The 16,789-nt window shown below is 35.9% G+C and overlaps 2 protein-coding genes across 2 annotated transcripts; both read right to left on the reverse strand.

The window, feature by feature from the left end:
* Positions 1-4,645: 4,645 nt before the first annotated feature.
* LOC130736379 (replication factor A protein 1-like) lies at positions 4,646-7,040 on the reverse strand. Its single transcript, XM_057588214.1, has 9 exons — positions 6,891-7,040; positions 6,542-6,809; positions 6,357-6,453; positions 6,079-6,285; positions 5,865-5,997; positions 5,624-5,778; positions 5,395-5,515; positions 4,945-5,301; positions 4,646-4,852 (listed from the first exon to the last, which is right to left on the reverse strand). The coding sequence occupies exons 1-9, from the start codon at positions 7,038-7,040 to the stop codon at positions 4,646-4,648; spliced, it is 1,695 nt and encodes a 564-aa protein (XP_057444197.1).
* Positions 7,041-9,368: 2,328 nt separating this feature from the next.
* Positions 9,369-16,048, reverse strand: LOC130737937 (uncharacterized). Its single transcript, XM_057589810.1, has 7 exons — positions 15,667-16,048; positions 14,100-14,262; positions 13,145-13,345; positions 12,824-13,069; positions 12,228-12,378; positions 11,656-11,878; positions 9,369-9,833 (listed from the first exon to the last, which is right to left on the reverse strand). Exons 1-7 carry the CDS (start codon positions 15,968-15,970, stop codon positions 9,496-9,498), a joined length of 1,626 nt encoding a protein of 541 aa, XP_057445793.1. The 5' UTR covers positions 15,971-16,048; the 3' UTR covers positions 9,369-9,495.
* Between the last annotated feature and the right edge of the window lie 741 nt (positions 16,049-16,789).

Below are 16,789 nucleotides of genomic sequence, written 5' to 3' on the forward strand. Positions count from 1 at the left end.
TGGAGTCTCTTTTACTTTATGAGAACTCTGTTATTAAAGTATTGCTTCCGCCACTGTTAAAGTGCGCATGTTTATTCTGAACCTTACTTATGGTATTGTAAACTATTATTACTGTATATCGGGAAACAAGTTATCTAAATAAAGTTATGGTATGTTTCCAACCTTTTAGCCGAAGTGTTTAGTTGTTTTACAGAAAAAAAATTCCCTTGGTTTTTAGGGATTGCAGATTGGTCCTTAGACTTTGTTAGGTTACTAATGTGACTCCTCAGTTGAGAAATTGGGGTGTTACAGTTTGCATCTCCATAACCTTCCCTAACAGCTCCTGATGGAAGATAGCTTATCTCCTGCTGGTACATATCATATACTCTCAAATGAAAATGAGACGGGGCAAACATGTTTAGAATACACACATGAGTATGATCCAAATCATATGCGTCAGCTATGGACCTCCATCCATGTGCCAGAACGGGCTTTTCAAAATCCATGTTAAAATCCACCACATACAACCTCTGCAAAGGGTCTTCAATCAGCCACTTAGGTCCAAGAAATCCAGGATGTGCCAATACTTGTTCAATGACCACGTACTCCTGCAACAACAACCATAAAGAGAATGAAATTTTATACAATGTCTTGAAGGTTTTTGCACAAAATGCCATGAACAAATGGCATCACGTTGAAGAAACAATGTGTTCAAGGCAAAGTATTTAGTTCGGCATGATATAGCGTTTTGATTATAAACAATGTGTTCAAGGCAAAGTAAGAACTAAGCATGATGTGTGGTTTTTCCATGTTTATGGTAAGGTTATATTTACTCCATTGTGTAACAATAAAACAGAACTAAATCTTAAGTTGAAGAAAGTATAGAACGCGTACGTCGTGTTTGCGCGGGAAGAGGCCTATTGTATCCATGTACCCGCCCCATGGCACCAAGTGAACCATTGTGTAGAGGAAATATGATAATGAGCTTTACTTGAGAGAGTAAGTGTATCATGCAAAATCCTGAGATGCATCTTAAGCATGGGGTATATTTATAGCAACCGTGTGCAAGTCAAGGGCCATTTTGTGTTGTTTCTCACTCTACAAATTTTACACATAATTCACATCCTTGAAATAAAAACCACATGTTTGGAATTTAGTTTGGGAAGAATTTATTTTTCAGAACCCACCTTAAAGGCACTATAGTAAAAAAAAAAAATTAAATAGAATGAGAGACATTGGAGTAATGTTCTAACCTACCCAAGTACAAACATCTAATGTATTTTAAAAAGGATGTCACACGTTGCATGTAAAACTGATTGCAATAAAATCTTGTGGAAAAAAACTTACATCTTTCTCTAGTAAAATAAATGTCAAACTTCTGTGTTAACAACCACCCATTTGTATAACGTTACTTTGTTAACTAATGTAATAAATGACACTAATGACTCCCCATCTAACCCAATTTATTAGAGACATGATCTTGTATATACTAAATCTAACAAACAGAGCATTATGCAAGAAAATCTCCGTTGGGGCCAATGAAACAGAGGCCAGGGCTGTCTAATCAGCCGCACACTGCTGCAAAATGTCAGGAGAATAATTGCCAAAGTTAGATATATTGATTAGGGAACTATAGAATACTATTATTAGATGCATCACCATTTGTTCATTTGAAGCTTCCCTTAAAGGAGAACTAAAAATAAACTGCATTTTCACTTTCTTACACTTCATTAATTATATGATATGATGTATATCTAAAATTTGCAAATGCAGTGGAGGCAACCAGAGATATTCCCATCAATTGTGATTTTATTAAAATTAGCTTAACTATTGATGGGAAAAATTAAACGCTCAGTTTTTTGTTCCAACTGAATGAGTGCATCAAATATCAATGTATTGATATAAATAAATAAGAATACACGGCCTTGATTAGTTAAAAGTAACTTACTTTAATATTAACTTACTTAGTTAGATAAGTGAATCATTCAATTAGAACAGAAAAATACTTAGTGAGATATGATTAACTGACATAGTTAGATAAATTAACCATTTTATTATGAGTTTAATTTTGATGCACCGACGGGGTAAATTTTTTTTACACCGTCAACCAATCAGATTTCAAGGATGTGGCATGTCAATTAATGAAATTAAAAAAAAAAAGAGATTTTCTCACAATCTTGAAATCTGATAAAAGTAACTTACTTTAATATTAACTTACTTAGTTAGATAAGTGAATCATTCAATTAGAACAGTAAAATACTTTGTGGGATATGATTAACCAACATAGTTAGATAAATTAACCATTATATTATGAGTTTAATTTTGATGCACCGACGGGGTAAATTTTTTTTACACCGTCAACCAATCAGATTTCAAGGATGTGTCATGTAAATTAATGAAATTAAAAAAAGAGAGAGATTTTCTCACAATCTTGAAATCTGATAAAAGTAACTTACTTTAAGATTTACTTACCTAGTTAGATAAGTGAATCATTCAATTAGAACAGTAAAATACTTTGTGGGATATAATTAACGGACATAGTTAGATAAATTAATCATTCTAATATGACTTTAATTGTGATGCACCGCCGGGGTAAAGTTTTTTGACACCTTCAGCCAATCAGATTTCAAGGATGTGTCATGTCAATTAATGAAATTAAATAAAAAGAGAGATTTTCTCACATTCTTGAAATCTGATAAAAGTAACTTACTTTAAGATTAACTTACTTAGTTGGATAAGTGAATCATTCAATTAGAACAGTAAGTACTTTGTGGGATATGATTAACTGACACAGTTAGATAAATTAACCATTTTATTATGAGTTTAATTTTGATGCACCGACGGCGTAAACTTTTTTTACACCGTCAACCAATCAAACTTGAAGGATGTTTCATGTCAATTAATGAAATTAAATAAAAAGAGAGATTTTCTCATATTGTTACAAATCTGATAAGAGTAACTTACTTTAAGATTAAGTTACTTAGTTAGGTAAGTGAATCATTCAATTAGAACAGCAAAATACTTTGTGGGATATGATTAACTGACATAGTTAAAAAAATTAATCATTCTATTATGAGTTGGATTTTGATGGACCGACGGCGTAAACTTTTTTACACCGTCAACCAATCAAATTTCAAGGATGTTTCATGTCAATTAATGAAATTAAATAAAAAGAGAGATTTTCTCACATTGTTACAAATCTGATAAGAGTAACTTACTTTAAGATTAAGTTACTTAGTTAGATAAGTGGATCATTCAATTAGAACAGCAAAATACTTTGTGGGATATGATTAACTGTCATAGTTACATAAATTAATCATTCTATTATGAGTTTGAAAGAGAGATTTTCTCACATTCTTATAATCTGATAAAAGTAACTTACTTTAAGATTAACTTACTTAGTTAGATAAGTGAATCATTCAATTAGAACAGTAAATTACTTTGTGAGATATGATTAACTGTCATAGTTACATAAATTAATCATTCTATTATGAGTTTAATTTTGATGCACCGACGGCGTAAACTTTTTTTACACAGTCAACCAATCAAATTTGAAGGATGTTTCATGTCAATTAATGAAATTAAATAAAAAGAGAGATTTTCTCACATTGTTACAAATCTGATAAGAGTAACTTACTTTAAGATTAAGTTACTTAGTTAGATAAGTGAATCATTCAATTAGAACAGTAAGTACTTTGTGGGATATGATTAACTGACACAGTTACATAAATTAATCATTCTATTAGGAGTTTGATTTTGATGCACCGACGGCGTAAACTTTTTTTACACCGTCAACCAATCAGATTTCAAGGATGTTTCATGTCAATTAATGAAATTAAATAAAAAGAGAGATTTTCTCACATTCTTATAATCTGATAAAAGTAACTTACTTTAAGATTAACTTACATAGTTAGATAAGTGAATCATTCAATTAGAACAGTATATTACTCGGTGGGATATGATTAACTGACATAGTTACATGAATTAATCATTCTCTACTATTATAAGGGAAAATTAATTTGTTGGAAATGACTAATCCATTGTTTTGATATGAAGTTAAAAAGACTGAATCACATTGCTATATAAAATTAAACTGAAGCTCTAATGAAACATGTTTAGGTTTGTAGCAGAATAATAAAAAAGCATCAATTGAATGGATATGTCTATTGATGGATATGTCTATTCTAGTGATTTGATATGTAGTTAAAATGTTGGAATCACAATCATATACCCATTTTGGCCGTGGCAAATACGATTGCTGTCGTTTAGACTCTCCAATTGTGCTTAACAATAACTTACTTCGTGAGATATCACTATTCCATCGTTTTGTAAGGAATTAAGGTATTATAAGTTAGTATATAAGAAATTCAGTGTTTCCAGATGATTCCTTAATTTAAGAAACCAACTCTATACTTAGTCAGGCATACTGGTATAATCCATGTTGACGATGCAAAGTACCTTAGTTTTATTCATATTCATAACCATGTTCACTGGAACTGGCATTTTCTGGAACAAACTTAAGTAAAACTACACTGGGAAATGAAAAAACAAACGTACTTAATACGGGAAAGCCACCAAGTGCAAACATACACTGGTTTTTTAGAAACGTAAACTTGTACTTAGATACTAAAGGCTTAAAACATATGCATCGTCTATAGGATAGATATCATATCTTATCCTTTTTCGCCTTTGGCATCACCTTCTTCTTCCGGTTGGACAGAACCTGAACACCTTCATTGTCAGGGGAGGAACTCCTCTTTGGACTTATGGTCTCCTGAGTATTTGCTTCCAGGTTAGTGACTGGAAGTTCAGCAGAAAATTCAGCCTCGGTAACCTTGTCACCGGAGACCACGACAAACTCATCCAGCAAATCCTACAAAAAATGTAGACATAAAATTAATAGTAGTACTTGATGTCTGGAAAATTCACTGAGGTAACACATAATCGAAGAAACTCAATTATTACCTTCCCTATATCTTCATTCCCCTGGACTTGAGGGTTGAGAGTGGATTGAGGGGTAAGCAGCTCCCGGCTAGAAGATGCACCAACCTTTATCCCGTATTCATTAAGATCAGCCCCAGCATTAGGTAAATAAGCATAACAAAAATAAGGGAGATAAGGACGTACGGTAAGATCTAATTGCAATTTTTTGAACTGCTCGATAATCAATTCATCAGTGCAGACGCGCTTAACACGATACGTAGTCTCAAATCTGGACCTATCAAATCTCTGACCCAGGAAATTCTTCACCTCAATCTTAAAAAGAGCAGCTCTCCCAAACACACGGGTGAATTCAACAGGCATCCCAATATCACCTTCATTCTATAAGGGCGTCAAAATTAAATGCAATGCGAGAATGCAATACTTGAATATACAAACGTAATCCGGAACGAAAACACTATATAATTAATGTACCCTATCACAGGACTCGACCATCTCAGTGCATGTTTTCCCAAGCAGTGCTGTGGCTTCCTTGTCAAAGAGGATGAAATTAGCACATCCAGAGTTATCTTCCACCCTAACTTGAAGACGAAACCTTTGCACCAATTTAACAACCAGTCAAACATTGATGCATTTTCCTATATAAAAATTATATTTAACCCAAAATGAAATATTGATATGATTACTACACAGATCAACACACCTTGGGTAAACAGCCATAACATGGCGATTACATCCCTCGCAGAAAAACATTTTTTCGTCAGCATAAACCTTACGGCTGCATCTACAGGCAGTATACCACCATTCCAGACCTTCTTCCATAGGGAGGATGGTCCCATACACAACACAAACACAGTCCTACAACAACCAGATTACATTGAACATGTTCTCAGAAGATTCGAACAAACCATAAGAAAACTTAAATCACATAACACCTTGTTTACCTTTTTAATATCCCTCAGTTCAGCAATGGACTTAGGGCTAGTCAAGACCAAAAAGTCATCTTCACCAGATACGGTTTTCGAATCAGACAACTGGCTTAGTGAATGGGATGCACTCGCATTAGCTTCTAAGTAACTGGGAATCATGAACGCATTATTCATCATCATATACATTTAAATTTAATAAATGATCTACATAAACATATTAAATACATACTTTGATTTCAACACAGTTGCCATAGGAACATCAGGGTCAAAAAGTATTTTGGTAGCACCATGAACGTTCTGAAGACTGTTGTTCCCCTGGAATGATTTCACTTTGGCAAACTGAATAATGACAACCGGGTTGTTGAGTTCACCACCGGCAAGATAATTTGCCAATTCATCAACATAGGCTCCAAATAGGGCACACTCAACCCTAAGCCTGATACAATGCAAAAAATCAGTAACACGTTTTGGTTTGTTTAAAACAGAACATTGATTTGATAAAATTACCCGGCAGACTCAATCTCAATGACATTCATCTTAGATTTCTTTCCATTAGTCACAATCTCCCTCTCAACTCCGACACCAGTCAAAATGCCAATGACATCTGCAAACATAATTCAAAACCGGTTATATAAGGAGAAAAATTAAGTTATACAGGTGGTTACAACATATATTCAGATAGCAAAACTTACCAATCAGATAAGTCGAATCAAATCCAGGGGACAAAAGGTCAGCAAGGGATACAAAGCTGTAGGGAAACTCATCAATAGTAATCTGGGGCATGGGCCGCACTTCTGTGTTATACATGAAGCATATCTTATAACTGTGTCTCGTAGGTTTATAATCCTCGCTTTCATCCACCAAAACGAAAGAGGACAAATTGTAGACATTGCCCTCAACCAGTAACTTCTCAAACTTGTACATCAGGGTCTTCTTGATAGTCGCATGGATCTTGGAACCCTGACATGTATAACAACAACCAACCATTAACCTTATTTACAAATTAAAATTCAAACAATAAACGGAACATTACTGTCATACCTTGTTATCCATCAGCACCAACTCAAGAGAAAGGGGCAACTTCGATGAGGCAAAACCTTGACTGTACCAAATGCGAACCACCTTCACCAAAATCCTCCAATGATGCTTCCCAGAACGAAGCTCATCAACATTGTGGTAAACAAACTCCATAGCGGATCAAGAAAGGAACAGGTGAACTCAAGATATAGAACACAACTAAAACAGAATGGAAGGGTGTGTAATTTTGATGAAATGTGCAGCGATATTTATAGTACAAAGAAGCATATGAAGGAGTAAAAATTGAGATTCAAATAATGGGACAAAAGATATACCAAGGTTCCAGCACGAAATATATAACAGACTGACATACCACACTCAGATTTAAAAACCTATCTTTGTACTGGAGGCACAAAACATATACATATATATAGCCTTTGACAAAAACAACCTTTGAAAGAAAAGGAAACCAAGGAATTCTGCTAAACTGACGCGTGGCAAATTGTTGAGGGAAGGCCACGTTGGATTTTTGTCTTGGTAAAGGGCTTGTGCTTTGTATCTAGTATAGATAGATTTCTAGCCACTTTTGACTTTTACCTGCAATTTTTTTGGGGTTCGGGCTGCAGCATTTACTTAATCCAATTTTTTAAAGGTGAGCTGAACTGATTAAGACTTAAGAGATGATCTTATATTATATTATTGAATGTGACTTCTTTCTTTTAGCTTAAAATACATAGTTGCCACTTGCCACTGAATATTGCAGAACAGGTTGCTCATTATGAATATATATATACAGGGATGTATCATATGAGAAAAATGTTCTTATATGAGAAAATAAGAATAAATCATGACCGTTAGATCTAATCATGAATGGTCAAGATTAAAACAATTTAATTCTCACACGATCACTTAAAAATGTCATGTGACTTTTTTAAAATGTCACATGACTTCATGTTTTAATCTAGACCATTCATGATTAGATCTAACGGTCATGATTTATTCTTATTTTCTCATATAAGAACATCATACATACCTCAGTATTAGCCTACTTGGGATTTCATCTGCGCGTTGAGTTGACTCGGACAAGAACTTGCTCTTATTCTGTTAAATTTTCTCAGCCCAGTAAGATTTGGCATGAGGAAACCAGGTATGTACATTTATTTTGGGTAAAGGATTAATTGAACTGCATATGTGTTTCCTTTTGCAGATCCTGCTTATACCCTTTTTTCTTTTATGCCAAGAAATCTTATGTGAAGTTGTGGTTTTGATGAATTAACTGTTTGACTAGACACGTTGGGTTGTTGTGGTAGATTATTCATTTTCCTTTATGTAATTTCCTTGGTTGTTCAATGAAGTAGTGCCTATTTAAGAAACACACTTCATGTCATGCGGTGAGGGCCTGAGTTCAATCCCAATTTAAGTGTATCCTTCCAACCTCAAATACCATACCATTTCACCAAGCCCACCTCCTTCACAAACTTAGCATTATTGCTTCCAAACATGAAACATCCTCCTCATAATATAAACCATGCATGGATTAAGAAAAGTAATATGTGCAATTTCCACAGAGCATGGAACATACAAGCGGGAGGAAATGATAGATTATATTTTGGGTTAAATGTTTTTGGTTATTCCTTATACACTCTAATCTAAAATGGGCCCTATAAAAAAGTTTCATAGTTTTTAATCCTTAAAAAAAATTTGATTGAAAATAATCATTATGGTATCGTTAAACATTTTTGAAATACTTTTTACCTGTTCAACACCCCTTGTGGGCAATCTTAGTCAGATAAGTCTCCACATGTAATTTTCACATCAGTTTTTGTCATTTAAAATTCACTTTCGTCAAATTTAGTATTTCTCTTCCTCCTCCCACCCATCACGGCATCACTCCTTCTCCTACCATTTTTTTCTGGTCACTCAAACCTTCTCCTTCATCTCCCAACATATTTGATTAGGGATTAAAAACAAACAAAAACCCTATCCCATAAAGAAAAAAATAACATAATAGAAGTTCAAATTGAGCTTATCGAAAAAGAGGAAAGAGAATAACACACCAGAAAAAGAGCATAATATGATGAAATAAGTAACTTTTCAATGAAAGTAAATAAATGGTCAAGAGAGGAGGGATGGACTTATAAAGGTGTAAAAGGAAAGAAAAAAATTGCTAGTAGACATGTTAAAACAATTATTTATAACATGAATTAAATAAAATACCATTAATTATAAAAAATAAAATTGTGAATGATATTTTACAAATATATAAATACAGCGGTAGAAGTTTCAACTGTTTCACACTTTCACCTATTAACCAATAATATACTAAATAAAACAACTTAATTTACCATTAAATTGTTTAGTAATGTATTTTCACCTAGTCCATCAATTATTGAAAGATCTACTTCCCAAGCTAAATAGCTTCTCTAAGTAGTCATGTTGTCCGAGAATGTTGTACCAAAAATTGATTGAAAATGGACTCGATCAGAAAAGTTGGATGCAGCAAGAATCATATATATACAAAAATACTATTATTATGTCTATCCAACAAGTTTTGGAGATACAGCTAGCAAAGAATCGGATATATACAAAAATACTACTATTATGAAACGTGCCTTCCAATTTCCAAACACTACAATTTGAGTGTAATGGTTCTTACAACATTTTTCCTTTTCTTACAGTGATTTTGAAGTGAATTGTTATCAACTGTGCCGAGACCAGATAATCGAATGCCATAGGAGGCAAGACGGTTAATATCCCTTGGTATGGGAGACTGCCAAAGACCTTCCCACCAAGCAGAAGGAAGAACTGGTGTGAAGGCACATTGATTTCCCTGGTTATGACAACTCAAAGGTCCACCATATCTGTTCCACACATGTCCCCAACCAATCTGATTCTTCAGGCCATCTTTCAACAAGTTACTCTGGAAACTGCTCAAGAACAAAAACCCTGAACTAGACGAGTTGTCCCCTGAACAAAAACATTCCATTTATCATACGATGCTTCAACAGTAGTATTTTCTAGGCTTAATTGTATTTTTGGTCCCCTACTTTTTTTTTGAATTAATCGAGTCCCTCCAGTTTTAAAATTAAGCGAATTTGGCCCCTCTTACAATTTTCATATGTATAAAACCATTAAATCTTCATTTTCTTTTCAAATATTTTAGAGACTGAGATGGATTTAATTTATAATAAGTTTTGAAGAATATTGAAGGATATGAGATTAAGGGCCCGTTTGGTGCGACGTATAGTATAAGGCCTGATAGTATAAGACCTGATAGTATTAGGCCTGATAGTATAAGCCCTGATAACTTTTTTATACTATCCAGCGTTTGGACATACTCTGTATAATTTACCATATCGTTTAAATTGATGCAATTTTATGTTTAATGAAGTATTGAATAATGGTATATAATAAAAATCAAATATGGAGATGATTATAACGGTGGTGGCGGTGGTGATGGAAGTAGTGGTAGGTTGGTGGTGGTGGTGGCAATGGTGGTAGGTTGGTGTTGGTGGCGGTGGTGGTGACAGTGGAGATAGGTTGGAGGTGGTGGTGGCAGTGATGGTGGTGGCGATGATAGGGTGGTGGTGGTGGTGGTAAGGCGGTGGTGGAGGCAATGGTGGTGGTGGTGGCGATAGGGTGGTGGTTGTGGTGTCGGTGGTGGCAATAGAGTGGTGACGATAGGGTGGTGGTTGTGGTGTCGGTGGCGGCGGTAGGGCGGCGGCGGTGGTGGTGGCGGTGGCGGCAACACCGGTGGTGGCGGTGGTGGTGATCGGGTGGTGGCGGTGGTGGCAGCGATGGTGGTTGTGGTGTTGGCGACGATAGAGTGTGGTGGTGGTGGTAAGGCGGTGGCGGCTTAGTAAGGTGGCGGCGATGGTGGAGGGTGGAGGCAATGGTGGTGGTGGTGGTGGCGGCGACGGTGATCGGGTGGTGGCGGTGGTGGTGGTGGTGGCGACGACGGTGATCGGGTGGAGGCAATGGTGGTGGTGGTGGTGGCGGCGACGGTGATCGGGTGACGGCGACGGTGGAGGCAATGGTGGTGGTGGTGGTGGCGGCGACGGTGGAGGGTGGAGGCAATGGTGGTGGTGGTGGTGGCAGTGACGGTGATCGGGTGGCGGCGGTGGTGGTGGTGGTGGCGGCGACAGTGATCGGGTGGTGGCGGTGGTGGTGCCAATGATGGTGTAAGTTGGCAGCAATAGAGGGTGGTGGTGATGGTGACTTATACATCACAACCTTATCATGCCTTATCCATCACTCACATGATGGATTAAATAATACGTCATTTTAACGTATAAGGGGACTTTGATGGATAAGCTTATACAATACAATGTCATCACCAAACAATGGATAAACTCATAATGTATTGTATAAGCTTATACTATCATGCCTAATACGGCGTGCCAAACGAGCCCTAAGGTTTGAAGAAATGGAATATTGAGATTTTTTAATTGATTGAAATTTAATATTTTGAAAAGTGGCTTTTGAGAGAATAATGTCGACAGTGATTAAATTAATTCAAGTAGTTAAGATTTTTCTAAGAAATGAGAATTTGAGATTTTTAAGTAAACTAATAACTATATTCTAAGAATTAAGAACTTGAGGGACATGATTTGCAATAATTAAAAGCTTGAGGAACTAAATCTACTCAAAAATAATTTGGAGGACTAAAATCACCCATAGTCAAAACTAGGAAGGCCAACAGTGTTATTAAATCTATTTTTTAACAAAATTTGATACTTGAAAGAATTGGAGTAGCATGGTATTGCAGTTAGTTAGCAGAAATACCCACCCAGATTGTATGTTGCCGCCAATGCAGCAATTAATTGAGCATAGGTAGTCCCAACACGCCGATGTGCTCCAGAAACGGTAGCATATCTTGCACGAGATGCAAGAAAAAAGTCAACAAAAGCAACCCATCTAGGTGCTGTGCCCCAATCCTTCCTTCTAAAATTTGAATTTTGCAAACCTTTAAATATACTTCCTCTGAATTTTTCATAATCAAAATGAAGAACCTAGGGAAAGAAGATGTGTATAAGAGTCAAAGGAACACAAATTTTACTGCATATTTTTATAGTCTCATTGTACATCATGCTTCAAAAGTAAACAACATACTAGATACTATGAAGCAAACAAATTATCAATAGAGAAGTCAAGCAATGTTGAAAATAACACGATGATATGTGTTGTATCTGGTGTATGTGAAGTTTTTTTTTTTTTTGCATTAACAATGCTAAAGATTTTCTGTATTGAAAGTAACACATTGCCTGTTCATATGATCAGATATATGATTTCATTGTTACCCTTGTTTTAGAGATTAATATGTTGGCATTTGCATACCAGAATCAAGAGCTGAAAAATTACCTCCGCAAATTCACTTATGTTAGACTTGATACTCTTAACAAGAGAAGGTGTATCTGACACAAGAACCACCCTTGGTCTTGATGAAATTAGGTGATGACTCCGTATGGCTTTTTTTATGCAATGCAATGCTGCCTGTACAGCTCTTACAGACCTGAAGAGGATATTTCCATCCAAAAAAGAGAAAAGGATGAGTAAGATATTAATTGACATTTCTGAAAGTAGATCAAAATATTAATTGGATATCAGAAATCTATTCAATTTGGTAATAAATATCTCAGATCTAAAGGGACTCGTAAAGTTCTCATAACTGTTCGAAAGAGTGTGTGAAAGATATTCATATCAGGGACCCGTAGTAACACATCAATTAAACCATATCAAACCAAATGCTGTATCCCACATACCTAGTACCATTTCAGTATTATTCAGAAGGAACAAATAACAATGCTTCAGAAGTAAGTTCCCAGACGTTTGTAGAGGAGACTAATTAACATACTGAGAAATATGATTAACAGGTTTCTGGGCTTCAACAGCCTCATTTATCAATCAAGCATTGTATTTTTTCCCCATTCAATGAAAGTAATTTGGATTTCCATTACCTGTTCATAAGCATCCGCATATGCAATGAGATGTCAGGAATCTTCCCACCCCCAATAACCCAATTGACAGCAGCCTCAACATCTTCTGATGGAGATATGAGAACTCTCATGAGCTCCCCAAATACGTTTGGTCGTAATCCTAAAACTTGTGGATCACCAAATAAATCAAGAGCAGCAATCCTCATCCGAGAGTGTATATTCTTTAAGAAAAATTGTGCCGCCACAGAATCAGTAGTTCCTTGAAACCTAAAACACAGTTTATGGTCATTTTATTATGCCTGTAGATAGGGACTGATATTATATCAAGCATGCACACCTTACCATATGATAGGTTGCTTCCATTTAATCCAATTGCTACATAGAACATTTGTTTCAACTGGTTTTTCAAAATCATCAGTCCTAATAACCAGTTTTCGTCCATATTTGCTTTCACAACCATTGCTTCTCCACAGATGCTTGATTTCTTTCATCGTAAAGGTAAAGTTGGAATAAGAAATGTAGTCCCCAAAAGGATATTTTCCTCTGAAATGTGCAAGACGGTGATAATCAGATAATGGAAAAGATAAAACTATGTTCAATACAATAACTGTAACAGTGCTGATGGTTTAGTCATTTCAGATTCAATCATAATGGAATTTGCTTTCAGACAACTTATAACCATCAGAGACTAGTTAAACCAGAAATTAAAAAGGGATCACATTGTGGGTTAACTATAGGGAGCCTTACTTTGAATTTGCAAGACCTATGACCTCCTAGTCATATGGAAACATCTCCAACTATGGTGCCTACGCTTCCCTTCCAAACCAGGTGTTAGAATTTATCTTTTTTTAAAGAAAAAGAAAAGCTCTATTATTTATGTTCAAACACCTAATTGTAGCATGTGAATTTTTCATCACATTACCTTATTAAGCAGCCAAGTCAAATGGTTAAATCAGTTACCGGTCCAAGCCAACTTGAAAAACAATGATTTGTAGTTGATATAAATATGCAACATTCAAACATCAAATCCATTAACAACAGATTCCCATAAGTTCTACATATTTCAGTGGCCATAAACAATCTTTCTAAGCTGTCTCAAAAAGTGCATGTAAATAGGTTGGTATATGCATATTGCAAAAAAATTCTGGCACAAGTTATAATTTAAAGCTATCACAGATATTCATTCAAGAAGAGTACATGGATACTTGAGAATTTAATTTCAGTTGACAGAGAGAATGTAAAAGATTAATTCATAAAAAAGAAAAAGGAACTTAGGCTTCAGGAAGAACCAATGTGCCTGGTTTGGCCAATGATCAAGGACCGGTTTAACATTACACTAAGTGCTGCAGCAGTTAAGACCTTGTACATTTCGTTCCCAAAACCTGCCTCGGATGTCTTCCCCAGAACAAAGCCATGACTACAGAACTGCTCTGGGGGCAGATCCCTGACTCTTGAAGCACCTGAAACAAAATCAAAGTCATCTTTTCCGTTGCACAGCGCTTGTATTTACAGGTTCATCATCTAACCAATTGCATCTAAGATATAAACTATAACTTGGATATTTACTAAACATTTTTAGGAGAGCAAGCTCACATCAAACAGTAGAGAAATGGCCTTGAGTGTGTGAAATAAATGCAGATAAGTCAAAATTAACACACTACAGAGTACAAACATGCACAAAATCTAAGCTGCACCAAAGATATTTGTCTCAAAAGATTTATGTTGCTCTCTCTGGAGATATCAATACTCCAAATACAATACAACTTGTTAAGAAAATAAACTATAGTTCTTTGAAAATAGTACTTAGCTAACATAATGTTTTGGTTGGAGGGGAATGGGGGGGAGGGGAGGGGAGGAGAGGGGAGGTTTTTGTTTTAACTTAGTGTGTTTGGTTCAAGTTTTAGGAGGGGAGGGGGGAATGGAGGGGACCAAAATCCCTCATAACTCAATTTTGTCTCCCCTCCAAAAGTGGGGGGAATGGGAGGGGAAATATTTTATTGGATAAAAATGCCTTTCCATCGCATGTTTATTCCTCCCAAGTTCCTTCACTTACGTTGATGCTGGAATGTACTATCTCTGTCACTACTGTTTTCTGCATTCATTCTTCTCTACTGTTTTCTGCATTCATTCTTCACACTGTTTTTTTTTTCTTTCTGAACATTGAACAATCAACTCAGATTTATGGGGAACAATAATTTAGGTGTTCAAAACATAGAATAGCAGTGAAAATATCAAATGACATGGACTGAACCTTCTTCTCCATCTTCCATAACCAAAACACCTTACTTTTCCCCCTTCCAAACTACACATTCATACTTGCTGTCATGATAAAAAAAGAAATCTACTCCATAAAAACATAACCCAAAAAATCGCTGCTTCTCGCACACTTCCATATTTCAATGCCCACCATCTTTCACCGACCATATTGACAATTTCAGGAAAACTTGAACGTGCGGCGTTTCCCACAAATATCCATTGCAAGTTTGCAACCCACCCATCTTCTCAAATTGATACACAATGTCTTGTCCCCTCTATGCTGCTTGGTATCCAATGCGAGTGGTAGGAAGTAGGAAGAAGATGACACATTGACACTATATGGGGCTTAAGCAAACATGACAATATTTAAAATCTCTACCCTCCCTTCCCTTCATTACCAAACACACCCTAAATTCATACATGATCCAAGTAAAAGCCACTAACTATGTTCTAATACAATAATAAATGTTGTACACAAATTTGACACCTATCAAAACAAAAGGACAGAAAACTAAAGCTTCAATTCTCAAAAGAAACAGAACAGAAAAAAGAGAACAAGTAAACCTAACATAGCAGAAAAACAGGCTAGAATAGAATCCCAAAAGTACCGTTGGCAACAAAATGTTTCTGAATAATCGTTCTCACTCTCAGTGATTCCTTCCCAACACCTCTTCTGAAATCCTTCCCCATCTCTTCCACCGTCAGGCACGGCTTCTTGACGGTGGTGTCGGCCGCACGCCAAGAAGCTGCCGCCATGTCTTTCGAGCTGGAGCCATTGTTGGAAGCTCGGAACTCGAAATCCAAGGACTTGAGCTGCAGCATCAACAGCCCCAAACCAGTGACGAAAACGCCGCAGAAAACAAGTAATGGTTTCAGTGGTACTCGCCTCCTTCTTCCTCCAGCATATCTCATTTTCTCTCTTTCTTCCTCTCACAGTCACTGTCTTCTTTCTAATTCTACCTCTAACCTCACGAGTCACGACACAAATACCACACATATATTAATGGATGGGTGTTGCTTCACTGTCATACACGACAAAGATTTTTCACATCAAAGTTGAAGTATAGTTGGAGTAAAAGAATAAGAAAATAATCAACATTAGAATAAGAAAATAATCAACATTAGAATAAGAAAACAATAATGATAGGCCATAATGATATATACACACCTCATTTTTTAAACACTTCATTTCCACCCCATTTTATTTCTATCTCTCTTCTTTTATCATTTATCACATCTCATACTTTCTCTCTCTTACTTTTTCTTTTCTTCCTATTTCTCTCCCCATTGCACCTCTCTCCACCTCAAAGAGAGGTGTGAAGGAAACATTATCCATAAGAAAATTTATAATGACCATAAACTTACAAATCCAAGTAAAGATGATACTCATGTTAAATTCAATGAGCTCACCTTAATAGATATACACCATTAATGTACATAAGTATTGTCTAGGGGTGAACATGGCCGGGTAAATCTAATGAACCCGCCCAACCCAATCCGATCCAATAGAAAAAATGCGGGTTGGATCGGGCAATCGGGTTAGTCGGATGGATTTTACTACAACCCAACCAAGTTCGGATCGGATTTCGGATTCAGTTCAAATCCATCCAACCCAACCCAGAATCCATACATATAATAATAATTTTTATAATTTTACTCATACTTGGAGTGCTAGTGTCGGAGTGATGACTTTTTAAAACTTTGAGACTCAAGTATTTGTACTTATTTGTC

The sequence above is a fragment of the Lotus japonicus genome, chromosome 2, assembly GCF_012489685.1.
Source record: "Lotus japonicus ecotype B-129 chromosome 2, LjGifu_v1.2".
Taxonomy (NCBI): domain Eukaryota; kingdom Viridiplantae; phylum Streptophyta; class Magnoliopsida; order Fabales; family Fabaceae; genus Lotus; species Lotus japonicus.

Coding starts and splice junctions, on each gene's coding strand:
- LOC130736379 (XM_057588214.1), bottom strand. CDS start 7,040: ATGGAGTTTGTTTACCACAATGTTGATGAGCTTCGTTCTGGGAAGCAT. Junction 5,998..6,078: donor GCAACTGTGTTGAAATCAAA/GTATGTATTTAA, acceptor CATGATTCCCAG/TTACTTAGAAGCTAATGCGA. Junction 5,302..5,394: donor TGGTCGAGTCCTGTGATAGG/GTACATTAATTA, acceptor ACGCCCTTATAG/AATGAAGGTGATATTGGGAT.
- LOC130737937 (XM_057589810.1), bottom strand. CDS start 15,970: ATGAGATATGCTGGAGGAAGAAGGAGGCGAGTACCACTGAAACCATTA. Junction 13,346..14,099: donor TTGATCATTGGCCAAACCAG/GCACATTGGTTC, acceptor TGCACATTTCAG/AGGAAAATATCCTTTTGGGG. Junction 11,879..12,227: donor ACATAAGTGAATTTGCGGAG/GTAATTTTTCAG, acceptor TTCTTTCCCTAG/GTTCTTCATTTTGATTATGA.